The 26207-nt window shown below is 43.9% G+C and overlaps 1 protein-coding gene across 5 annotated transcripts in view; it reads right to left on the bottom strand.

Annotated features, from left to right (window-relative positions):
- LOC126638480 (core histone macro-H2A.1) overlaps window positions 1-23852 on the bottom strand; it is a 40396-nt gene extending 16544 nt beyond the window's left edge. The window contains exons 1-5 of one of the 5 annotated variants that reach the window (XM_050312415.1): window positions 23613-23852; window positions 15495-15695; window positions 4447-4553; window positions 3221-3418; window positions 1404-1511 (exon numbers count right to left, since the gene is read on the bottom strand). In XM_050312415.1, the coding sequence (XP_050168372.1) occupies window positions 1404-1511; window positions 3221-3418; window positions 4447-4553; window positions 15495-15666 (585 nt within the window). In that variant the 5' untranslated portion in view covers window positions 15667-15695; window positions 23613-23852. Of the gene's footprint in view, window positions 1-1403; window positions 1515-3220; window positions 3419-4446; window positions 4554-15494; window positions 15696-23036; window positions 23165-23612 lie in introns of those variants that run through there. The other 4 variants (XM_050312413.1, XM_050312418.1, XM_050312417.1 and 1 more) reach the window with 4 other exon arrangements.
- Between the last annotated feature and the right edge of the window lie 2355 nt (window positions 23853-26207).

Here is a 26207-nt window from a genome sequence, read left to right as displayed (position 1 = left end):
TTCTTCAAATGCCTTCTCTAATGCTCAGAGCACGATCCCCCTTTGACTTGGAGTGTTCCCTCACAGGAGACAAACAAGTTTTCATTTTCCTTTCCTTTTGCTTTTCTAAGTGACAAGCACCCAGTGCAGGGATGGACGTGTCACACCAGGGAATGAGAGAGCCAGGAATTCCATTCCCCAGAACAAGGCACTCCCTGGGAAGCTCTAAACCAGACACTGGAGTTCAGGATTCTCTTCCACTGAGCCCAGCAGCAAAGCCCCACTTTTTGGGGGGTCAGTTTGCTGGAATACAACACCAGGTCTTATTACAGGTTCCCTGTGGTAACTAAAAAGGAGCTGAAAATCAGCTCCAGAAGTCTGATGTTACTTGCTTTCTTGAAACAGTAATGTAGACTATAAATTTGGGGTTCTAAATTGGTCATCAAAATGTTTTTAAAGAACCACCCCCCTACCAGGAGTAAAATAAAAAAAAAAAAAACCTACCAACCCAGCAATTTAGCTCTAGTTATAAAACTAAATGTGGAAAATCAGAAGTCTTGCAAAAAAATGTTACTCTCATGCATGTTAAACTTGGCAAACAAACTGTGGCAGGGTAAATGGAGAACAACCTCAGTGTGAAATAAAAATGAGTCAGAGGAGTTACATTCCACAATGGACAATGGCTCATCTTTTATGGCTTACAACACAATGATCTGATTACTGAATGACAGAAGAAAGATGCAGCTTTACTTAACAAAAAATCTGTATCATGAACTAAAGGTAGGTTTCAGGATAAAAAAGCAAATTAATTTAATGAATTGTCTCTTTAAGTGGATCCTCTCTTTAAGAAGACATGTATTTGTATTAAACCATCCCACGTCCCAAGGCATATTCACAGGGGAAAAAAAGGATTGTTGACTTCTAGCTTTTCATAAAAGCATCATTCATTATTACACAGTCTGTACATCACAAAACAGAACATAACATAAAACCACTATGATGAACAAGTGCCTAAAATAGGTTTTGATAAAAACCTGTAAATCACTGACATCAGCAATGAAGTGGGCTGCCCACTGGAAAAAATACATATTATTCTTAGAATAATCTCCTCTTTGGCAGATGCTGAGCTGTAACAATTATGCTGTTTATCAATAAGGTGAGAAAGATTACAAGCACACAGGCTTTCCTTCTAATTAAGTATTTAATTATATAGCCACATGAAAATTTTTAATGTATTTTTAAAATGTTCTAGCAGTTTGTTGTTCGAAATTAGAAAAACTAACATCATACATTTCCTCAAGTGCTCAGTGGGGAAATGTCCATTGTACCTGGATGTTTTGTGGAAAGGGGGGTGGCAGGAGGGGGGTGTTCCCTAAGCAGCATGGAAAAATAGGTATTCATTTGTAAAAAATGCAGGATCATACCTTCTGGCCAAGAAACAGGCTTTTGGTGGACAGGACTGTGAAACCATCTGCAGGAGTTCCCTCTGTTGTACTGTCAGCACTGGCTGATTTGCTCACTTCTCCCTGCTTCTTCTTCCAAAAATACAGTTAATTAGTTAACTCCAGGCTCTGAGAAAAACAGTTCAATGCCACTAAGCTCTGTGACATGCACTAAATGCTCAGCAGGCAGTCAAATGCCTGTCCAAACCCCGGGGCTGGATTTTCTCCTCCAGGCCAACCACGCTGACTGGAAACAGCTGAAGGGACCAACAGGAGTGACACCCTCAGCACCTGCAGATCCACAGGTGCCTTTCCCTGCCCAGGACAGGGCACACTTGGGATGGGAGTTGTCTTAAATGGTGCAGGAAAACACATAAACAGCCCCAAACTTTCTGATGGACAAAGAGAACGTATCTGCATGTGTGGGCAGACGTTCATTTTAAGGTAAAAAGCGACTTGTCAGAGAACAAATTTTCTCTCTCTGTGAAGGGAGGTGCTCCCAGATTTCACAAACTTATTTTTAGAAATCCTTCTTTGTACTGTGTCCTCAAAGGCAGAGGCAGAGGAATACATCTACTTTCTACCTGCCTGGTAGCAGGAAATGGGCTGAAAAATTTTCTGTCTTCTTTAACATCACCACCTACTTTCATCTCCAGCTGTTGGGGGAGAAGGAGTTCCCCTCAACCACCAACTCTGCACTCACTGCAGGGGAATAACAGGTCTCAGGAATGAAATGATTTACTGAACAACAATGAGAATTAGGAACATTTTGAAAAAGGTGTTCATGAAGACAGTGAACTGACTGCTGTTGTCACAAACTCAACTGGTGCCAAATATAAATTCATATTTTCAAGAAAATCACTACTTGGGGTTTCATATAAATACTTGGTGGCACAGCAATATCTATGTTGAAGCTGAGAAGCACACCTGGAATATTAAGCAAGGCCACTGTCTCCCTACTGCCCCTTAAACTAAACCTTAGGGTGAACAACTAAAATGTCTTTGATGCAATGGTATATTGGTGCTTTTAGAAGCTGTAACTGCGCTTTCCTTTACACAAATGTTTTGAAAATCAGAATTTCATGGGTCCTGTTTCAATTCCCCAAGAGTTTGCTGTTAGCCAAATACCAATATAGTAAGCAGACAATACAGTTTATTGTGTGGAAGAAAAACAGAACCCCACAACAGACTTCCTGCTTTTGTAATCAAGCAGGGGGGAAAAAAAATTCCAGATTTAGGGAAATTATTAGTGCATGGTTCTTGGAAGCACTGCACTTGAAATGTCACCTATTAGGTGTTCTGGGGGAGAACACAATTCAACAGCTTGAGAAAACCCCCAAAAATCAGCAGAGTGACCGAGTAAACAGTAACAGAGACACACACAATGAATAAAGAAGCTTTGTTTGACCCCGAGGCAATTTTGACATTCCTTGTCCTCTTCATGTGAAATTCCTGGGGTTTTTTTCCTACTTTCATAACTTATTGCTTGTTGTTTTGCCACAGAAAGAGCCATCCTTGGCTACACATGTGCAAAGATTCCCCACTCCTACAAACTGAAACCTGTAAGGTGAGAGCAGACACTTTGCTCTTCTATCTCCAGCCTGGGCCCACCTAAGAATGTTTCTCACAGAGTATTTATGGCTCATCTCCCCGTCCTGCAGACTTGAGTGAGCTCTGAGGGTTTTCAGACTCCCCCTTCCTCTGCTTGTTTACAACACAGGGCACAGAAAGCTGCCCCTGAGTGGAGCTCCCTGCAGCTCCTGTTTGCAGGCTTGTTGGGTTGAAAATAAACACATTACCTTGGATTTCCTAGCTCCTTTCTTGCCGCCTGTTTTCTTTGATACAGTTTTTTTCTGTGATGGAGACTTTGCCTTCTTTGCTGGAGGTGGAGTGATGATGGCTTCCAGTTTTCCTTTTGATCCCCTCTTCTTTGCCAACAGCTCTGGGTGAATATTGGGTAAGACTCCACCACTGGCTATGGTGACCCCTTTCAATAGCTAATAAAACATAAAAAAAGTCGTAGAAGGCAAATTCCAGCACTTACTCACCAATAAATAGAAATTTACTGCAAGCTCTGTACATTGCCCTGAGTTTCTTACCACATTATCCTTGAAGAAGTGAAATGTATGAAATGGAGCTGGCCACGTACGAGATTTTAACTATAAAAATAAAGTGTGTTCCTCTTGCAACATGTGCTTGGCACTGCCAGCATCTGCAGGGCTCACCCAAGAGCTGTTCCTCTGAAGCTGTGCCATGAAGGCTGTCACCCAACTAGGAGAGAACAGGGCAGTCCCAGCCACACACAGGAGGGCCCTGCAGGGCAGCCTGGGAGAGAGAAACGGGGCCCCAAAGTCCAGGGTGGGACACTGCAATGGGTGCCACCACCCAGTATGTGTCTCAAGTGCTGAATTCTCTTGAAAGTGCATTTTAAAAACAGCTTTTTCTTTCTTAGAAAAAGAAACTTCAGAATGGAGGGTAACATTTATACAAGTCTCTATACCTGGAAACCTTCTGATTTGTGTTTACTGCTCCCACAGCAATCCCAGCCACTGCCTCTGGCTGGTGCCACAGCACTGTAATAATAATAATAATACTACCCAATTTTTTGTGGCAAAGTTAAAGGTATCTTGAAGTCTGCAAAGGACACAGACTTTCAAGAGTTCTGTGCTCACAGTAACAGACTTCAGGGGAGAACAAAACCAACCAAACAAAAAGCACCTGCAAGATTTTCTCTGTGTCCCTGTAGAGTTTACGACAATGCCCCACTCCAAAAGAGGCTGTAACGGTGTGAGAAATTTGTCAGGTTACATCTCCATTGCACTGTTCCACATTTTAAGGGTGCTGAAATGCAGGATTAAGCTGAGTGCTGTGGTTACACAGGCAGCATGGCAGGGAGGGATGGAGCTGTTTCCTGGTGTGCTGCTCAGTAAGCAGAGCTCTCGAGTTACAGCTCAGCTGTGTGGAAAGACAATTTTAAAAGCCCTAAAGGAAATCCTGGCCCTGACAGGGCAGAGGTTTTTCTTACCTGATTTAATTCTTCATCATTTGCTACAGCCAACAGGATGTGTCTAGGAGTGACTCGACCCTTCTTGTTGTCCCTCGCTGCATTTCCAGCCAATTCCAGAATTTCCGCTGGGGGAAAAGTAAACCCCTTTTAATTACAGTGTGATCATTAAGAAAAATCAATGTGTTATTTAGCAAAAAGATATGGGAATTGCATCATGTTCCTCCTCTAACAGCTGAAGATACCCTCAATAGACATCTAACTCTAAAATTACCATTTTCTTTCCACATGTCTAATCACTGTAGCACAAATGCACCCTTGAAGCCCTGTGCTTTAAACTAGAATTCTTTTTTTTGTTCTTTTGAAGCAGCTCCTCTGATTCTTCACTTTTCAGTGTTCTTCTCGAGGCTACTGCATGCTCACCTTCTAGGATCCCTTTCCTATTAGGTGACAGTCCTAGATGTACAAATTTAAAGGTCTTTTTTTTTTCTCAAATCAGTCAAATGTGTATCACTTCTCGTTTTTTATTACTGGAAAAGATGTTCTTGTCAATGTCTCATTTTTTACATTATGGAACCATGCAAGCACACACCAAAGGACATTTTAGGACACTAAAAATACAAACTCTGCTGCTGCACACACTGAAAGATTTTTTCTTTATCTGAGACACTTCCAACTCAAAAAAGTAATTGATGAATCATGTGTATTTGTTCCTAATAAATGATCTCCTTAGGAGACATTTCCAGTCCTGACAAAATAACATGTAACAGCTATGTACGTGATGGCTTTTAGTGGAATTAGGAAAGATTAACTTGCTCCCCTGCAAGGATCTATGATGTGAAAGGCTGGAGTGTTATCTGCAAACTTATCTGTCTTCAGCTCAACAAGCCCTGGGCAAGGATGTAATTAATTACAAGAAGGTCTGGGGAACAATTAAAAAAATGACATAACGTGTTTATCTGACTCTGTAATTATGTGCTGTTGCTGTCACCTTTCATGTCCCTCTCCACAATCTGTGTTTCCCTGTTTCTTTCTGTGTAATTCCTTTTGCAAACCCGGTAACGTTTGGAGAAAAAAAAAGAAAATGAAAATGTCTTTTTTTACATCTATTACACACCAATATTAAAATGTAACATCCCAATGAGATGCATTTCACATTTAATAACTGACTATAGCAGGAGAGCCCTCCCATCATAGGGAGGCAAACAGAACTGAATTAAGACATTAATCTGGAAATGAAAAAGACTAAAATCAAAGTCCACATGACCACGTAAGACACAGTACATCTTAAATAACACTACACAGCACAGACTATGGTTTCTCATTAGACTGAATTTAACATGACTCTCTAATTATTTTTCATCCTAATTCCCACAACAAGTAAGTTATGATGCTTCCTGGAAAGCTTACAGCTGCTTCTGGATGTTCTACAGTTAAACCTCATGGAGGATTTTGGTAGGTTTCCACTCTTTTTGTGTTCTTCAAAGCACACAATTAACTTTATTACAGGGTGAGACAGAATATCAAGTCCAAGGCCGCAAAACCAACTCAACATTTCACGCTGACAACAATTGCTTTAATTTATTTTTAAAGCAGGATTAGCAGGGGAAGGTCAACCTGCCTATGCTTTCCACACCTCCAAAGAAGGGAATTAAGCTGGCATAATCCTTTTCTTGTACTTCTCCAAAAGCCCAGCTCAGACACGTGAAGTTTAGCCTCCTATCACAACCGAGACCCGGCTCCCATCCCCACGGACACCCCAGACATCCCCACGGAGCTCAGTGAGGCTGAGGAACACCAGCATCTCCACCTCTGAAGATCAGGGATGGAATTGGTTGTACTCAGACTTTAGTCCCAGCTGAAAAGCCAGGCTTTGCTGCAAACAGCAGGCTGTGTTTTGCTTTGCCTCTGCTCCCCTCCCCCTTTACTGCAGCAGGCCCTTGAACAGTCAGGCCGTGTTATTCCCTGGGACTGATCAGCACAACTATGCAGACAGGTCATTTTGGAACTAAAGGCTCTAAGAAAGTGTTATGCCTGTAAAGCGCAGAGGAATGTTTTATTTGTTCCTCATAAAACTCCCATGTCTGCCTTGTACAGTGGAGAACTGTTCTGGTAAGTGCTAAGCCCTCTTCCTTGGACAGGAAACTCATTTTGAAATTACAGTTTTCTAATGGTCCTTTAGGGAAGTTGAGGTACCCCGCTTCCTCCTCAGCAACAGAACGCTTTGCACCGGCCCTGAGGACCACAAAAGAGGAGCTTGGGGAGAGGGAGAGAGGAGGAGGAGGAGGGCATGGAGGGTGGAATTTCTCTCCTGGCCTTCTCAGCTCTCCAATAATAATCAAGCATTGCTTGTGCACACTCAGAGACCCACAGCACAGAACAGCCCAACTCAGCCCTGCACACAAGGCTGGTCAGAACGGGCACTCTCCTGATTGAAAACAGAAGGTCAGGAGGAATTTGAGTTGAAGCCAACATAGGCAACAGTTCTTTGATTTAGCAGTGACCAAACCTAATCCAAACCCAACAGATCAGAGCGCTCACAAATGCTGGAAGTGAAGACTTGGTGGATGTGGATGGGATTTGGACTACTCGCCTCGAGTTTGCTTGCAGCCAGCTTTACTCTCACATCTGTTTTATGCTGCTTTAATTCTAAACATTTAAATGGTGTTTCACCCATGTTTTAGACTCATTTTAAATGAGATTTAAATCTAGCTCGCTCTGTAAGGGAGCTGGCTCGAATTTCCAGGAGAATCTGGCTTTAGCTGGAAAGAGTAGTAGGTGGGAAAAGGTATTTAAAATGGAGACCAGCTCTGAATTCTTAGGTCAGACCCATCTCTGGAAGCAGCAGGCTCAAAGGTTGGAGTCACTGAAGAGTTCTGACTCATTAAAGGTAATCTTCCCACAGTGGGGACAGAAACAGACATCGAAAAATCAACTCCTGCAACCGAGCAGGGTCAGGAGAGAAGACTCTGCTTAGAAAAGCTGAGGCAAAAGAAAGTGTTAAGAGCTTCCATGACATCAGGTTTCACTCAGCCTGTATTTACCCAGCCAGAAGACCAAAACATTGTACAAAAATGAGGCCTCCCAGCAAGGATGGAAGTTGCATAATGTCTATTCCATTCGTTTCATATATTTACTGAAGGCATTTCCCCCCGAGAGAATAATTACATCACCACCACTCAGGCAACACAACATGAAAAGCTCCATTTTTTAGAAAATATACAAGTTTTTCATTATTCTATGCTTTTGAAGGTATAATTTTTCAACCACTACATATGGAAAGATTAGCTTAATATGAAGAGATACTCTACTTGCACAAATGACTTTTTCTGTGCTTTTGGACACTTTCAAACAAAAAATGTATTGCTTTAAGTGCAGATATAAAACAATACAGTGAAAAAGCTGTGAGAAATATACAATTAGGGGAAAAAAAAAAGAATTAAGTAGGAATGCCATGTCAGTATGTGATATATTCATGTATGGACAGCTGTTAAGTAGCAAAATAGGGATGGAAGCCTCAGAAATCTAGCATGAATATATCAATTTGATTTAAAAGGTATAGTTACGATTAATACTTTTCTTCCTTTCAGTTGTCATTAAAGTAAGTTATGATTAATATTTTTCTTCTTTTCAGTCATTATTAAAGTAGAAGGTTATGATTAATATTTTTCTTCCTTTCAGTCATTATTAAAGTAGAAGGTTAAAGTGGGAAGTGAAAGCCCTTAAAGTTAAGAAATTTCCTCTTAAATTTTAACTCAAAGGTAGTTTTCAATTGAAAAACTCCTTTGTAACATTTAGAACCAGGATATGGGTAGTGAAAACTGGTTTAAGCCTGTTCTCAGCACTTGAACCAAAACCGCTTTTCTTCAGCTGAGGTTTTTTTAAAAGTTCAGTTAAATATTTTGAGAGGAGAAAAGAAAACCGGTTGTATGTCTTTGCATTTAAGCTCAAGATAAGACCACAGGAAAAGCTGCTCTCAAGGCACTTCCTACTCCAACACAACCAAGAAGTGTCAGAAGTCTCCACAGAAACCTCATCCTGAAGCAAATTGTCAGGGTGAGTTCCTCATCCTCTCTCTTTTTTTTTGGTTTACATCTCAAGCTAAACCACTGCTGTTGCATCAAATCCCTTTGACCACCTTCTCTTCAGGGAGATGAAATCATAGCTTTGAAAATTAAACTCTTAACAACTAACAGGTGATGTGCTGACAAAAGGCCAATTCCTGAAGACTCAAATTCCAACAGGAACAAGTCAGAGGTTTTTAAAAGAATGGTGAAGCCTCTCCTCCGAAGAAAATTGGAAACAATATCCAGAAATCAAAGAGAAATGAAGGTTGATACAATTCCACTGAGAAAAATATGTATTTGCTACAAAGCCAACTACATGACAAGGAGTCTGCTTATTGTACTTTAAATTAATCATCTTCCCATCAGCATTTTATTGACCTGAGAATCATTTTCCGTGATTCCAGAAGGTTTTAAGCCAATCAACCCCAATCAACCAAGACTGGGTAAGAGTTTCCTGCATTCTTCACTCCGTGCATTCCACCCAATCCCCCCGGAATCTGCAGTTGCAAGAGGGAAGGTAGAATCATTTAACGACACTTTCCCTTTTATGCATCCCAATAAAACAGTTCTCAGCCTTGGTTCAAAGTCATGGAAATCTGATGCAGTGAAAAATCAATTCAAGCAATTTTACTGCTTTGAACAAGCCTGGATGAAACCTTAACTCTCAGCAGGGCAATCGCTCTCTTAGGATGTGATAAAAAACCCAAACCTTTCAGTCTGAGTGTCTGAGCTGTATCAAAACTAGGCCCCTTAAAGGAGAAAGTGTTCACTTTGCCAAGTTATTCTCAGTTTTGCATTTCTGTGAGGCAGATGACAGACTGATGTTTACATAAAACATAAGTTCAGGCCACAAAAGCCACTTTTCAGCTCTCTTCTACACTTTATTACCATCCTTTTTATTCTTTTTTTTTTTGGTATGAGATCTAATATTATTTAACTTTCTATTTTTTTTCTTTTAGTTTCTCAGTTTACTATTGATCTGTAAAAGGTATGAGAGTTCAGTTTTCAGGGAAACCTGAATTTCAATTCAAATGTTATTCATAAAGCAGTCACACCCTGAGTACTAATTTAAAGAGATAGACTAAAGACAGAACATTATCTGAACTCAGGCATTCTAAATAATCCTCCCTCGTGGAAAAAAAAACCAGGGGGAAATTATGCTTACAATATTGATGTAACAGCTTCTAAAATTGAGAATATCTGAGCCAAACACACTGTGCTGCTCTGGAGATTTGGGATGTCTTCCTGCTTTCTAGCCTGCTACAGCTGGCATTCCAAGAATAAAGGGCCAAAGAAGAAAACACTTCAGCTTTGGAGATTCTTTTATTCTTCTCAACAAGGAATTCAAGTTCAGGCAAAGATAAAGTTAGGGAAAAAAATATGTAGCAAAATCAGCCATATTTGTTTTCCACTTCATTTACACTCCATCCTTCAAAAGAAAGGCTGACACCAACAGTAGATTGAGCAGCAATATACAGGAAAAGTGACTGCTCTCTTGCAACTTAGCCCAATAAACAGATAAAATTACTTATTAGAATAAAAAGTATTTAATCCTAGAATAAAAAGTATTTAATTCTAGACCTAAGTGCATTAAAATACACCTAAAATGTACCATTTTCAAGGGATGAAATAATTTGCTGATCACAATGTTTAGAATACATCAAGAGGTCCTAACTGAGAGTACATCAGGACCCTCATTGGGTCAGTAATTTTGCAGTGGGGTAGCTTTTGGAACTTGGAGAGGCACCAAAGTTTATGGCCCCACATGGTAAGAGGCACATGTGTAAGTGCTTACAGGGCTGGGGCCAAGGAAGGGCTTATCAGTAAAAGAAAACTCTCCATTTCTGTACATTTGAAACACTGATTCATTCATTCATGATCAGAAGACATTCAGTTGGTAACAATGCAGAGTTTTAGATCTAAAGAGACACCCCTTACAAGTAGAGCAATTTTAAATTGTGACAGTCTCACTTCACTTAAGAGCATGACACAAATCTTACGTAAAAGGAAAGTTACAGAGGAGCTTTGCTATGCTGATATATTCAAAATATTCTGCTTGTGAGGCTATTGCCATAAAAATCTGTGCTGTATTTTAGGTCCAGTATTAATCCATATTAAACCCACACTGGATATGAAGGGTCAGCTTTGGGCTTGCTCAGGTAAGGCACAGGCCCTACCTGTGCCACCCCTAATTTATTTTAAGAGACACAGTTTGTGGCACAACACCATAAAAGGGATTAGTGTTTCCAAAGCTGCCTGTTTAAATAGAAGAGATGCATCTTGGTAGTGAGCACACATTTCAACAGTATCAAAAAGATGCTGTCAATTAATTATCTTCTTAAATTTCATTACTCCCTAAGGACTGTTATTTACAGCAGCCTCAGAATGCCTGCAAGTCAATTTTAACCTTCAGCTTTTTTTACTGTGGACCCCTGAGCTCCCTCTGCTCCCAGGCAGGAGTTCAGCAGTCCATCTGCTCTGACAGGGAGGGCAGAGCATTGTCTTCCCCTGTGACCCTGGAAAGATTTTGGGCAGTTCAGTTTGCACTTGGGAAAGGGAGAACCTGAAGGGAGCAGTGAAGCTGCACTCAGGAAGGACTTGCCTTCTGCCAGTCAGCAGCTGGCTTAAGAGAGTCTTCCACATCCAAAATTAATCCAGGTGGAAATGCAATTAACTGAGCTCCAGCACATGAACCTCCATTGTTTGAGTCTGGTGACAGCAGAAAGCCTGAAAACAAACCCTCAGGTAATGCCCCCCATGCAATTCTAACTGAGGGGTTCAAAAAGGGCTTATTTGACATTCTACCAAAATATATGATCAACAAAAAAACCCCACCTCACAGCTGAGAAAAAAAAAAAAAACTGATGGAGAAAACAGACATTTAACATTTTCTCCTTCCTTCACTTTGTACATAAGAAACATAAATCATGGTCTCATTTCTTCCGTATTCCTGTGCTCCTGCTGTTTTATAAACTTCTCCTTCTCCTCATTTGCTATGACATTTTGGCAAATGAAAATTGTTTACAGTGTAGAACAGATGATGGGGGACAGGGGGAGCAGAAATCACTTGCAGGCCTGGTTCTTGCTGCCTTTAAATAGGCTCACGAGACTTCTATTTTTCAAGGGCAAAGGAGTATCTTTTTCAGCTCATAAGAAAGTTTGGACTGTGCTGTAATTTGGACAAGCTCTACATCTGAAAGGACCAGATGTGTGGCTGGACCAGTTATGACCAATATAAACCATCCAAGCTCATGTGAGTGGCTGCAGTGCCCCAAATGAAGTCTGTGGCCATTCCCTTGGCTGACCCCGTGTTCTTTTCTGACAGGCACTGGTACTGGTGCACTACTCTGCAGAGAAATTAAGGAGTGGATTGCACTTTTCTGAACTCCTCATCAGGGAAGATAAATAGGCAAGGAACCCTTGTAAACCAAGGGATGCAATAAGAAAAGGAGGCAAAAGGAATTACAAATAAAACTGTTGGTGATGGTGATAATGCCTAAAATTAGTTCTGCAGCATAAGAAGTTAATCAAATATTCTGACTTTTCCCTACAAGGCAGGCAGCAGTGCATGAACTGCTGCTGCAAAGAAGAAAAAGGAACAAGACCCATGGATTAGAGTTCTTCAGCATCCACACTATTCCTGCAGAGTAAAGAAAGGAACTGTATCCACTTGCTTTGATATCAGTAACACTCAAAGGTACTTTCTGCACAGTCCCCCACAAAACACACACTTGCACCCTATTTACAGTGGACAAAACACTTTATTTCCTTAGAGAAAAAACAGGTAACTATAAGAAAGTTGGCTTAAGAAACCAAACTGCCAACACTGGGTGTGCTGACGAGACAATTATTTTGTAATATTACTTCTGGGTAACAAGAACCTTTGGTGAATAAGTAAGAGAAGGAGAATACTCCCTGGGCAGCCTGTTTCTGTGTCAAGTAAATTGAACTCTAAGGACACAAGAAATGACAGAATGTGTTCCTTTACTTTCTGATGAGTAGTGTACACACATGATAAAACTAAGTTCCTTCCAAAGTACAAAGTCATAACTCCAGATGAATCCAGAACACAACTCCCAAGCCTAAACAGCTGGAAGCATTTCAAAAGTTCAGATCTCAAACTGAACACAAAAATCCCAGATCAGAGCACATTGTGGGTTAATTTCAGATTTACATCAAAGTTAAACATGAGCAAAGGCCAGCAGAATTTACCAGCTCACCTTCAAAAGGACTAAAGTTGGTTCCATACCCTGCACCCTGATGAACAAGTTTTCAAACCTTAGTGGGTTCCCCTCTATTAGGTCACGTCTCTGTCATCTCCCCTCCCATTTTTTTCTGAAGTTTCTCTTTCCTACAACTGCTTTTGATATTTTACATTTCTGCTCTCCTTCCTGGATGCACAGGATTGCTTTTTTTCATTCAGCCAATTTATTAGCAGGCCACTTCATGTGGGCTCCTTCCTATTATGTCACGTTCCTGCTTTCACTTTGAAAAGGTTGAAATGCTTTGATTTAGTCTCAGGCCATGTGCTGACATGATCACCTTTAAAAAAAAACTCTCCTGGAGAGAGGTCAGGATTTCTCTGGGTTTGTGAAGTCATAACTGTCAAGAGGTAAAAAGAACACAAACCAAAAATCTCCAAGCAGCCCGTTTCGAGGGAGTGTTTCTGAATTACGCTGGAAAAGATGAATGACCTTGACTTCAGAGCACCAAAGACAAAAAAACTGCACTACACAGATTGGGAAAAACTTAAAGAGAGGGGCAAAAAAGCCCCACCAGACTGAAACAGAGGACTGCAACAAAGCTGGAGAGGGACCTTTAACAAGGACTAGTAGTGATGGGACAAGGGGGAATGGCTACAAATTGAAACAGGATAAATTTGGATTAGATATTAGGAAGAAATCCTTCCCTGGGAGGGTGGGGAGGCCCTGGCACAGGTTGCCCAGACAAGCTGTGGCTGCTCCTGGATCCCTGGGAGTGTCCAAGGCCAGGGTGGACAGGGCTTGGAGCAACCTGGGCTGGTGGAAGGTGTCCCTGCCCATGGCAGGGGGTGGAACGAGATGAGCTTCAAGGTCCCTTCCAGCCCAAACCATTCTATAATAAAGCTATTACTAGCTTTGGAAAGAAAAGAGCATCTGTGCTTTTGAGGTGTATCCATGTATGAGAATGAAATAAAACCCTGAAGATATTAGGATTATCTACCCAGCCTTCAGAGAAGGTACTTTTACCTTAAGCTCTCCTTTCCCTCTCCCTTTTTTAACTTTCCCTAAAGCAATGGGTGTAACTTTTCCTTGGCTTTTTTTTTTGTTGTATTATTCTTCCAGCCTATTCTCAACTCTTTGAAGCAAAGAGTTAACCAGTACCATGTGCTGCTCATTAGCAGTGCCTTAAGCTCACCTGTATTGCTCTGTTTCTTTAAAAGGGCAGCATTCAAAGCACCCCTCACCCTAAGAAACATTTTATTTGAGTTGTTACTGCTGTAAGCAGGAACCCAGCCGAAGGAAATGGTAATTTTTTTAAGGCCATCTATGAAGTTTAAAAGTATTCTTTTAAATAAGAGGCCCAAATAAAGAAAACTGAATGTGAACAAGTGAAGGGAGGGGAAAAAAAAAAAGGGATATTTGATGAAAACAAGCACTTTATTAATTATTCACTAATGTTACCAATCATCTTTAGGGGAAGAAAAAACTTCATGGAAAAAAAATCATCCTATTTCTGTTCTTCACTGTCAATATTCACTGTAAAGTGTATCTAACTGTCAGGCTGATACAGTTTTAAATACTGACAGCAAAGTTAAACCACACCTTAGTAACTTGGTGCTTAAGTCAAAGAGAGAACTGTATCTCTGCCTCAGAGGCTCAGCACACCCTTAGAGCTTAAAGAGTCCTGCCCCTTCAAACCCTTGAACCTGCAGCAACCACAACCCTGCCAGCAGCAGATGCACTCGAGAAAGAAACACTGCTATGAGAAACAAGATCCAACTCAAGCTTTTCCTTACTCATGCTAATAGACTCTGTCTCCAAGCAGCAATCCATCTGGCACCTGTGCTTTTTGCTCCATCCCTACACCACCAGGTAAATGCTTAAAAGTCAACCTGCCCACACAAAGGTGACTGAGCTGATGCTTAACTCTTATCTATTTTTAACTTCTATTCTAAGCAAACCGTTATTGCAAAAAGCCCACATGTTGATGCTATTACAGCTGGAGTGTTCCATCAGAGGACTGCTTTTGTCATGTTGTTTGTGGGGTAAACTTGCAATGTCTTAGGTCTCATTCGAGAGGAGAACTGCTAAGTAAAGATCTTTACTTGTATGTCTTTGGGCAAAGCATTTTCTTCCTTCTTTCTAAACAGAGGAAAAAATACTACTTTTGTCCTCCAAGAAGGGGTCCTGAGGATGAGATTAATTATTTAAGGTGTTCTCATTCTGATGCAATGAGAGGAACAGAGCAAGGACTACAAATGGAAGCAAATAAGCCCCGTAGATCCAGGGCAGATGAACAGTGTGCATTTCTACACAAACTCAACCAAATAAACTGCAAACAGCACATGTAGTCTCAGAAGAAATCAGTAAATTGAACAAAATGTTTAAACAAGGCTGTAAGCAATCTCAGCCCTGTGTAAACACCCGAGAAGCTCTCTATTTCAAATTTCTGTGTATTCTTAACAGGCAATTAGCAGACAATTATAATCCAAACAGAGTAATCCAGCACAACATCATCAAAGCAAGGATGGCAACAATGCAGGCCCAGTCCACCAGCCCCGGTGTCAGAGGGAACCCTGACTGCCCTTGTGGAAGGAGAGTGTTTACAACAGGTGAGAGCAAATCCAGTCCTGAACAAAAGCCACCAAGGCTCCTGGGTGGGGGCACCTTGATTTTGGCTTAGATGTGTGGTCAGCACAGCACACACTCAAATTTCTGTAGTCATTTATCAATCAGGGCGTTTTTTTCCTGGGCAAAGTGAGTTTGTGTTTGAACTTGCCCACCGTTCAGCCAAACCTACCAGTGAGATATTCCAGTACAGCAGCCATGTACACGGGAGCACCAACACCAATCCTGTACTTTGGGTGGCCCTTCTTGATGTAACGCAGCATTCTTCCAACAGGGAATATCACCCCAGCCTTGGCCGAGCGGGAAGTCTTGGTCGACTTCTTCTTCCCACCCCTGCTGGACATCTTGTCTCTCTCAGGTCTGAAACAGCACTCTGCATGTTAGGAAGAAAAAAAAGAACAAAGTAAATTATTGGCATAATTTTATATAGGAAATATGTAAGACATATTCTTTCCTATAAATCTCCTTTTCTGAAATTCCTGATGGATTAAATCCAGTACCACTAATGGAGCAAAGAGGGAAGATTACCAGATTTAAAACAGAGCTTCTGCATTGGAGCAGAGGATGCTTTCTGCAAGAAGGAGACTGACACAACCTTCTGCTCTCCACAAAAGACTTTTGATGATTTGAACAGCTGTGGTAGGACAGTTATTCCCACGAACAACTACATTCCTAACTAGGAAAAACTGTGTCCACTAAAACTTTCCTGAAGTGTATTCACCCTCTTTAAAAACCTCATTTTTCAAGAAGTGTGAATTGACAGAACAAAGGCCCATGGATGGCAAAATACATCAACTGTACATGAAATGCTGTATTTTTAGAAAGAGCTGAAATGACCCCCTTGAGATCTGAATCTACTGAAACCCAACAATCTCCACGTCCAAGACTGTTGTTTCAACACGCCCTCTAGGAATGTGCTGAACTTCCATCTGCCACCTTTCCCTCAGAGCACAGTGGTCTGAACACCCAGCAGATATCTGACAACTGTATCTCAGTTTGTCTCACTGAGGAAACCTACTGCTGATACAGCTGTCAAACATACTCTGCTCTCTCTTTGATTTCTGCTCAGGCTGTAAATAGAAGCTGACAAATCCAAAGGGGTGGAGGGTTCACAGGCTCTCGAGGTATCTGCGAAGGCTTAGGCAATTCACTGGGTTTTGAAATTACCTCAGGGACAAGGAGACAGTCCCCATCTCCCCTCCCTGCCAAACTCCAGGGAAACCAGTGGAATGCATCAGTGATACACAGAGCTCTGTGCACCCCAGCTCTTCCCTGGCTGCACAAATCCCACCTCATACACATGCAAACTCACTGCTGTGTTCATACCCTCCCCAGTGAAACCCCTTTAAGCCTGCCTTCCCATCACACCATTGCTCTGCTTCCCTCTCCATCTTCTCTTGTTTATCCTGAGTTCTCTTCCTTGCCCTTATGAACCCGACTGTCTTTGCTGCATGTCTGAATCCACAGCTGAGAGAGCTCAGAATTCAGCAGAACAGGTTCACCAACCCCACTTCTAAGTTTTGCAATTTCTGTTCTGTGCTGACACATCCTGCAGTCCTCTAAATCTCAGTGAGTCACTGAGATTCAGACTCAGAGCTGCCAAACCAGGACCACTCAGAACTAGAGAAACACAAGTATCAAACATTTCTTTTCCTTTCCACTTCCATATTCCACCCATCAGATTCTGTACCCCCACAGCACATCAGGTAAATTAAATGCAATGGGCTTACTGCTTGCTAAAGGTAAACAAAACAACCCTGTCTTCGTAGCTCAGGTGGAAGTCACACTACATTTAGGAAATTTATGTTAAAACCCCGACAGGAATCTTGGGAAAGGGGAAGCCATCAAAAGGGCTCCTTCTCCTTTCATCTGCTGTGGACTCAGCTCTGCAACCACCATTATTCTGGGAAGCAGAGGACAAAAGCCAATTTTCTTGCCCTGAGAAACTGCCTAACTGGAGCTCACCAATGATTTAAAAACCCATCCATTTAATTGCATTTCCTCATCTAGTTAGCACTGTCTTTGTTAGCAGGGTGGGGCTTTGAGTTGGCTATGGACCTTCTGCCAGAGATTATTTTCATATTTCATAATCCATTTTCGTCAATAGCGCTCCAGATGTTCAGTCTCACAAATGTTAAGCAGTTCACTGACTCGAACACCAGGCAGAAGGGTGTGAGCAATACCTGTGCTGCCCCACAGCAACTTCGGGTTGTAACTCATGGGTGACTGAGGAAAACAGAAATTCTTCTAGAGAAAACCTGCAAGCCTTAAGCAGTAAACTTCTATTTACCATTTAGCCTATGGGATAGTCAGAAGAGCTGGGAGAGAAGATGGAAGTGCTTACTTCCTGATGTTGGGAGAGTGTCAGTCATCAGCTGCTGTGACATTTAGATCAAAACATTACTAAACTAGGTACCAATACAGAATAACCAATATACAAATTTCATAACCTTAGTTTATCACCTCTGCAAATTCTACAGGTTATTTCTCCCCTAATTTTATACACTTGGTGACATTTCTTGCATTAATGTTTAGGATAACCCTGGTACTTGTCTTGACAATTAGCCTGGTCCTTTCCTACAGAACATTAAAGACCTTTCTGCCTGTAAGTTTATTTGTAAGGAAAAACTGCATCAGGAAGGTAGTGGTGAGGGGGGCTGCATATTGAAAAAAAACCAATAAGTTCTGGAACTTTTAGCATTAAAGACGAAATGTAACAAAGATGAGCTCCAGAGCTTCCCATCTCAAGGATGCCATTCCTACACCTGGTGAATCACTGAACCTTTAGATGTTGGGGGTGAAGGGAGGGAAACTTCAACTGGGTTTCAAGTACCGCTTTTGCTGTTGCCAACCACATAATTTGGGAGGTGAAAGTGAGAGCCTGGCATGGCAAACCTTTTTCAGAGCTTTACTGTGTACTCAGGATCATTACTTTGCAGAACCTGTTTGTCCTGCCTTTGGGCTGAGGGATGGCCCAAGGAGCTCAGAACTTTCTCCTTCTCCACGGAAAAAGCGAAGGGAAAGAGATTTCACTTGCAAAAGCCACCAGAAAAGGGCCTGAAGTGAAATGTGAAGAGCACAACAATAGATCAAAACCCAAGGAAAACCTTCCATGATCCGAAATGGTTTATCTTTGTACCTCCAGAAAGTCTGGAGTGCTGCCAGCACTAATGAACCAGAGCTGTTTGCTGAGTCACCGGGAGCCCGCAGATCAGAGGCAACCACAGGAATCTTATCACATGCGCCATAGTTCACCCAGGATTTGAGTGGCAGAATAAGTAAATATATTTTTTAAATGAATCACAGTCAGGGACAGTCAATGGACCAGTACTTCCCTTTCTTTCTTCTCTCCCGCCTTTGCAATGGAATTATTGAGAAACTTTACGAAATACGTTGCAAAGTCTCCAAAGATTTTGACAATAAAATGGGTTTGTTTCAGTGTGACAGTTCACAAAATTATCACTGGGATAATCAGGGGATATCACTCAGTTCTCAAGTATCTACCTTCACCTTTCACTTCAAATCAAATTTAACACTATATTCTTCAGTGGCTCTGCTGTGCTGGGACACAGATTGCCCTTGGTGCAGAATTTAGCACCTGATCCACAGCCTTTTGAAAACCCCTGAAGGACTGCAGCAAGACTCACACTGCTTTCTAAGATGTCCAAATGCACACAAACGAGATTTGATGGTATATTAATCGGGTCACAGCAAAGATTCAAGTTACCAGGCTCCTCTGCTGTCACGTCTTTGTAAGCCAGAAATACACATTCTAAGAAAATGTTAAGGTGTTGTGATGAAATCCCCATAATTAACATTTTTTCTGCTTGAAATTGGCTGCAGGAACTCTGGTTGGCCATATTTTCCTGCATGAAGATACTCTGCTAAACGACACTTTTAAATACCATCTTCCTAAAATGCACATAGGCATCTGTTTTTTCTGCAAGGTTTAACATCATGTAATTCTGAAAGTACAGGCTGCACATCCTGGCAAAGTGATACCCAAATACCAGTTCTTTATTAGCTGAGTTGATCTGCCACTTTGATCAAACAGCAGTAATAAAACCACCCTGCTATTAATAGTTTTCAGGTACTGCTTCTTAATGACTAAACAAATTACTACGAATGCTGCTGCTGTCAGGCAGGGACTGTTCGGATCGTGGGCTTACACTGCTGTATTAACTGCACTCAGCAAAGAGATGATTAAATTTAGATCTACATCATCATCTCGGTAAGTGTAGTGGAATCCAGGAGATCATTACTACAATAGGAAAAATACTAAGACGTAGTAATTATTTTTCTCTTCTTTCAGTACAAAGACTAAGCTGGAAAGTTCATTTTTTTGTATCACAAAAGAGATTAGCTGCAATGCTATTTTCTTTCCATTGTTTCAAAAGATTAACAATATAAGTGCTGCCATTCTCTCTTAAATCTCTTTATGTACTACAATAACAGCCTCTCGCTGAACTCTTTTTGAGGAGGTGCATTTGAATTTGCTTTGACAACTAACTTGCTCTGTTCTTGGCTGATCAGGAGCTAGTCTGGCAGATTTATAAAATGCTCTGCCTGGAGTGGGTATAAAATGGGCTCTCGTAGTGCCTGCCGAGCACAGCAGTGGCTCAGCCTGGCACTGTGGGTTCCAGGTACAACAGCACCGAGAGAGCTCTCACAGCTGTCCTTTGATCTCATGTGATTTCAGACTTTAGCTCAAGTTCTCCATCAAAGCAGTAACTCTTTGAGGTTTGAAACCAGTTGTGAAACCAGTGAAACACCTGTTCCAAAACTGTATTAATTTCTCACCTGAAAAGGTAGCACCAGCCATACATTTATTTTCACTTGGCAAACTGAGAGAACACTCCTCATCTAGGAATGCTCAATAGGTGCACTTGCTGTTGAAGATTAAGAAGACTAAAATTCCCAAAACATAAAGGATGGGGAAAAAAAGAGGAATAACACTTTCAGAAAATCTGTGTGCTAAACAAAACACTGTTGCACAATTGTATTCCACTGGCACAAGTCCCTCCCTCCCACAGTGGGTCTGAAACACCAAAACAAACACCCCTTAATGTGCAAACCTCCCCATTGAACAGTGCTGGGAGCGTGACGAGAGTTTCAGCTGGGCACCCTGCCACCAATAGTCAGGAAAACGTAAATACAATTGTCTTCACTGACCACTGCTGGGAGAACTGGCCCAAAATAAGCCCATTTGTACATTATAGGTTTTTGCATACTTGACAGGAAGCATTAAAAAAATTGATACAGGGCCTTAAAGCACTGGAGGGTTTGTGAATTCAGTGGTCAGAAAAAGTTGTTTCAAAGAACATTTTGAAAACTCCTTTGCCCCTTGACATTTTCGGAAGAAAACAAAACCATAATAAACAATTCACATGGATGTTTCCAGGGCAGAATCTGGATGCAGAATGAAATTTAAGATAGATGCTACACTGTTGAGGGAAGGGAGTGCAAGAACTCGACCCACTGAGGTCACAAATGGTGTGATTCTCACATCAGTCCTGGAGCAAAGACCACGAATCCCCATCCTGTCTTTAGAGTGGGTCTGGGTAAGGAACTACAGCTTCTTGATGCACTGACAGCATCTTTCCCCAACAAGTAAGCAAGCCAGCCCTGCATTCTTTTCACAAGCACTGCATGTTTCTTTTCCAGTTTTACCTCTTGAGTGGACAAAGCCTAATGCTCACAGCACTGCCCACTGGGCCAATATTCCCTCTCCCAGTGGAGGATCTTTCTGGAGCCTCTCTTCTTTTTTCCTCTTGTGGCATCAGTTCCAGATTCCTCCTCCTTTATCCCTACTTTACAGCCTTTTCTGTGGAACAGACAACAGGCCTTGATCCCACTTGACAGAGTTGAACAAAAATACTTCCGAATTTCTTTGAGAGTTCAGGTTCATGACTATTCTTCCAGAGTGTGATTATGCATCACCCTTCCTATCAAGGGAATATCTTGTACCAAAGCTCACTGCTGTGCCCTGGCAGAACCAGGCAACTCCTAAGGACAAATTTAAACATACCAATTCCTTTCAAGTCTAAGCTTGTAGTGATGGACTTCTCTTTTTGCTAATGTTCATCTACAGAATAAGCAGTGCTTAAGTACTCTTCCTGTACTACTGTCATTCAGCCAAATTCCAGTCTTGCTACTAGTTTTCAGATCAGTTATGGCTTAATCTACACTGTCAACATTTGGCTTTGCTGGCAATCAGAAGGGTATACAATACAAACAGCAAAGCAAAGTTACTCTTTAGGGACCCAGAAGGCCCAGAAGGAGATTTCAGTGTGAAAGGTTATGAAACATAATGCAGCAAAATAACCTGCAACCATTACTAAGTAAACAACAATCTAATTCTTTAATAACACGTGGGGGGGAAAAAAAAAAAGCCCACCAAATCAAACACATCGGGGTTTTCGAGGAACCACTTGATACAAAATCTCTCATACCCCATTGCATTAAAACACATTTGTCAAAGCAGCTCGAATTGTCTTGTTCCCACTTCAGTATTTCAACTCTGGGCTGTACCCAAGAACCCAGGTACTGTTTTTATTAATTGCACTCTTGCTCCTTAGCTCATTTATTTCTTCCACTCTTCAGAATGGGGGAGGCAGTGGATCTGCAAACTTCCCTACAGACCTGTTGCTAAGTGACAGCTACACACGGTCCTGGGGGGGAAAAAAATGGTCGTTCATTTGTACGGCCAAGAGATAAATAACAAGCCTCATCCAAACACATTTCAACAACAAGCCTCCTTCCATCCCCAGTTTTCCACCACCCTGCCCGCACACTGCCGGCTCCAGACGCGATTTCACGGGCCCTCTGCAACTTACTTTTAAAGATCACGGGGAAAACAAAAGGACAGGGGGAGTTTGCCGCCCTTGCTGTCTCCTCCGGCAGGCACAGCTGATGGCATCGCTGCCGTGCCCTGCCCGGTGCGGAGCCCCCCAGAACCCGCATCCACCTGCAGTGCTGGCGGTGCCCTCGGAACACCCGCACCCAGCCGGTCCCCACGGGCTGCTCCAGCCCTGCGGGCACACACTTCCAAAAGAACGGCGAGCCCCGTTTCTTCTAGCAGAACGCCTTTTTTTTTTTTTTTTTTTTTTTTTTTTTTTTTTACCCACTGTCCGCTTGCCGTTTAGAAAGCGCCATTTGGCTTTTGTTTTTCATTAAGTCGTTCGCACGCCGCAGGTTAACTTTTTGCGCCGCGGGTTCCTCGTCCCGAAGTGAAACGCACGGGAGGAAATTAAAAAACAAACAAACAAACAAACAAAAAAAACAAACACAAAAAAACCACCCGCGTCCTGCTGCTTTTCCCTTGCGCTTTTCGCAGCCTCCCTCGGCCATCCTGCGCTGCCCGGCGGGAGCGCCGAGCAAGGGGCCGGTCGGTGCCCGGAGCGGCAGGGACGGGGGGCGGACCGCGGCCCCGCCGGGCTCCCCCCGGCCCCACGCCGTCATTCCATAGCGGATTCCATGGAAATGCGGCCCCGCTGCCACCATTTCGCCGGGCGCTGGGGTGGATCTCCGGGATCCACCCGAGACAACAACGACAGGCAGCAGAGCCGACCCTCGGGTTCCCCCAGGGGAGGGCACCGGCCCCCGCCGTGCCTCTCTCCCCCCTCCCCGCCGCCGGTGTCACCGCGCCGCGACAGAGCCCCCGGCGCAGCCCCCGCCCTTCCCCGCACGGCGGGCGGGCACGGCGGGCACTTACGGCGCCGGGCAAGGTGTCTCCGGTCGGTCGGTCGGCCGGCGGCGGCCCCGCTCCCTGTGCCGGTGCCGCTCCCGCCGCTCCGCTCCGCCCGCGGGGACACCGCGGATGGGCTGCACGGGCTGCCGGGGCTCCCACAATGCCGCGCGCGCCGCCGCGTCACATCCACCGCCCGCCCCTCGGTCCCGCACGGCCCGGCCCCTCACGGTCCCCTCCCCGCGGTGCCCGGGGGGCTCCTCCGCCTCACGGGCAGCTGGCCCGGCCCCGCTGCCTGCGCGGGGCTGAGCGCTCGCTCCCACGGCCTCCGCAGCCGCTCCCGCCCGGGCCATTGTGCACAAAGGCGGTCGCCCCCAAAGCCTCCATGGCCCGGGAGTGCAGGGCAGGGCAGGGCGGGGGTGCGCGCCGCCTTCCCCCCGGCGGGAGGTGTGTGGTTCGTGGAGGGCAGAGAGCGGCCGGGCGGTCAGGCGAGGCGCAGGCACTCTGTGCACCGCGCTGTACAAAAATGGCTCGGTGCCATCTCCCCGGGGCCGCAGGTGGAGCCTTCGGGAGGGTCTGCGCGTGGGGTGCCCTTGAGCTCACCTTGCGGGGTTGGGAGCCCCGAGTTGCCGCTGCCCAGACCGGGGTTCAGCCCCTCACCACGCTCCCTTCTGCCTTCTCCAGGTGCCTCGCCCGCCGGCTGCCACCGGGAAAGAGGAGCTGCCACCGCGGGTCTTGGCTGCAGGACAGACAACTCACAACAAAGTGCCACTGCCCTTACAATGGTGGGACTAGGGGCAGCTGGAGTTCTGAATGCCCTGAAAGATTCCTGGCTTGCCAGTGCTCCCAGAGTCTTCCACTGCTCCCACCCGAATGGAGCATCCTTTCTCTTCAGTGCCCAAAGCGGGATGCCAGCCCATAACCTCCTCCCCAGTGTCCCTTGCTGTTCTTTCACGGGTAGAGCTGTAACAGCTGACAGTGACATAATACCATTGCAGCTACAAACAGCTACTAGAGGTCAAGGAGCTTCTTTCCTGCTCTTCTCATCAACCACCCTGCGCTCCATCTCTCCTTATTTTGCTCAGTGTCAGCACATCATCACAGTGCCTTTATCATAAAAAAGAGCAGGAAGAAGGTGGTTTAAAGGAACAATGAAAAACAGGGACGTGGGGGCAGCCTTTGTAAAAGATGTGGGGCTGGTCTGAGAAACATCCCTTCAAAAAGGGGTCTGTGTTTTTACACCGCCAAACTCGGTGTCTCCCAGGACATCTCTCATTACCTGTCAGTGCAGCGCACGGTCAAATGCAGCCTTGTCCTGACTGTGCTCCCTGAGTGCTAATTACACCCTGAATGCCGTTCAGTGGGGCAGTTTTGCTTAACAAAGACTCCCTGCTGGGTAAGTACCCTATAGTCCCCGATTGCCCTTAACCCAAGGATATGGATACAGTCCTTACTGGGCCATCTGCCGTGGCTCCTCCTTCACAGCTGAGGACACGCTCTGCTTTCGCTGTGTTCTCATCCACACACAGCATCTCCCTCCCACCTCCCTCTCCTCCTCTGCGTTCACATCACAGCTCTGCTCCCTTGTGCTGCCCACACGAAAACCCTTCCCGTGTGCTGTGCTGAGCACCCAACAGAACTGGTCCTCCAGTGCTTGGCTCTTCCCACTCTCTTTTACTGTCACCCACACAAGTTTTATTTAAATTAAAAAAAAAAAACAACCAACACCAATATGTCTGTTGATGTGAGCAACAAAGGCTCATGCGGAATTTAAAGAACCCACAACATTGTCTCGAGGGGTTGATGGAAGGCTAAAAGGTGTAGGGAGCTGGGCTTTGGAACTTGATGATCTTTAAAGTCCCTTCCAATCCAAACTATTCTATGATTCTACAGGGGCAGGTAGAAGGAGCCCTCTGGGAGAGCAGTGTAGGTCACTCTCTATGCTCTTCTACTATCATTGCTCACTTTGTCTGGTTTGAAGGGATTCTCTGGATTTCGTGCTTTTGAAGAAAGCCTTCAAAACACCATTGGTGAGAACTTCTGCAGTGGGAGCTGCCTGAATTTGCAAAGGGCCTGAACAATTTTGTCCATGGAACAGGAGAGTGCTGTTGATCATTTTCACTGTTAACATTGACTGGCTCACCTCCCACCAAAACACAGATTCATCATATTGCACATCTGCTGGGTCTACAAAGAACACCCATTTTGAAAGCACACACAGTGTGTGTCACGACTGTCTGGAAGTTGCTACAAGAGCCTGAGAAACTGCACCACGTGAACTACCTCACTGAAACAAGCCTTGGCTTAGATTTTATTCCCTTTGCCTGTTTAGTGATTTATTTATTTATATAAAGAATGATAAAAAGCACCTTTTCAGAGCTCCTCTGTCTTCGTGATTAATATAAACAGTTCATATTCTTACATTTTTGTACTCTTCTGTTTGACACTCTGACTCTGCAATCAATTTTAGCAACCTCAAGAGACTATTTGCAGAAGATAGTTCTGAGTGATTGAGAATATAAACACTTAACTTGTTTATGCAGCAGAGATGATGGAGAAGGAAATATTGCCTGGGAGGGGGCAGAGCAGTGTGGGAAGGGTTGTGGCTGGTGATAATCCTCTTAAACTTAGATAAGTGTTTTCACTTCGGGACAGCTATCTTAATTCTGAATGCGTCACCCCATTTGTCACTGGTGTTTATTTGTTGTGGTGTGTTTATTGGACACTGAGAATGCACCTCCTTGGTTACTGCAGCCTTCTGAAATATCCCTGTAGGATTCCTTGTGCCCTGCCAGCAGATCCCTGCTCTTTTCCTTCCACCTTCACCTGCTCAAAAGAACGTACATATTCCTCAGACACGGAGCTGTTTCTCTGAGGGGGCTATCTGAGCCTCCTCTCTCTTTGCAGAGTACATAATCCATCTTCTGAACTCCCTGCCTTCAGGGTACACTCACACCCATGTGCCTGTGCTGTGGGTCATGCTGCTGACATTCTGGCATTCCCCCTCAGATGGGCACAGTGACGCTCAGAGCTCATCTCACTCCTAACGCAGCCCACAGCCCTGGTGCTGTCCCAGCAGAGCATTAGCTGTGATTCCAGAGGCCTGTCCTGGCCTTCAGGGATTGCAGTAATCCACTGTCATCGGTACCATCTGAGAGATGACGCACTGCAGCACTGGGGGGGGTGTGGGGCAGGTCT

Source organism: Myiozetetes cayanensis, unplaced genomic scaffold (assembly GCF_022539395.1).
Source record: "Myiozetetes cayanensis isolate MyiCay16 unplaced genomic scaffold, myiCay2020 scf17, whole genome shotgun sequence".
Lineage (NCBI taxonomy): Eukaryota > Metazoa > Chordata > Aves > Passeriformes > Tyrannidae > Myiozetetes > Myiozetetes cayanensis.
The sequence above is the reverse complement of the archived record's forward strand: the minus strand, read 5'-3'. Positions and strand labels throughout refer to the sequence as shown.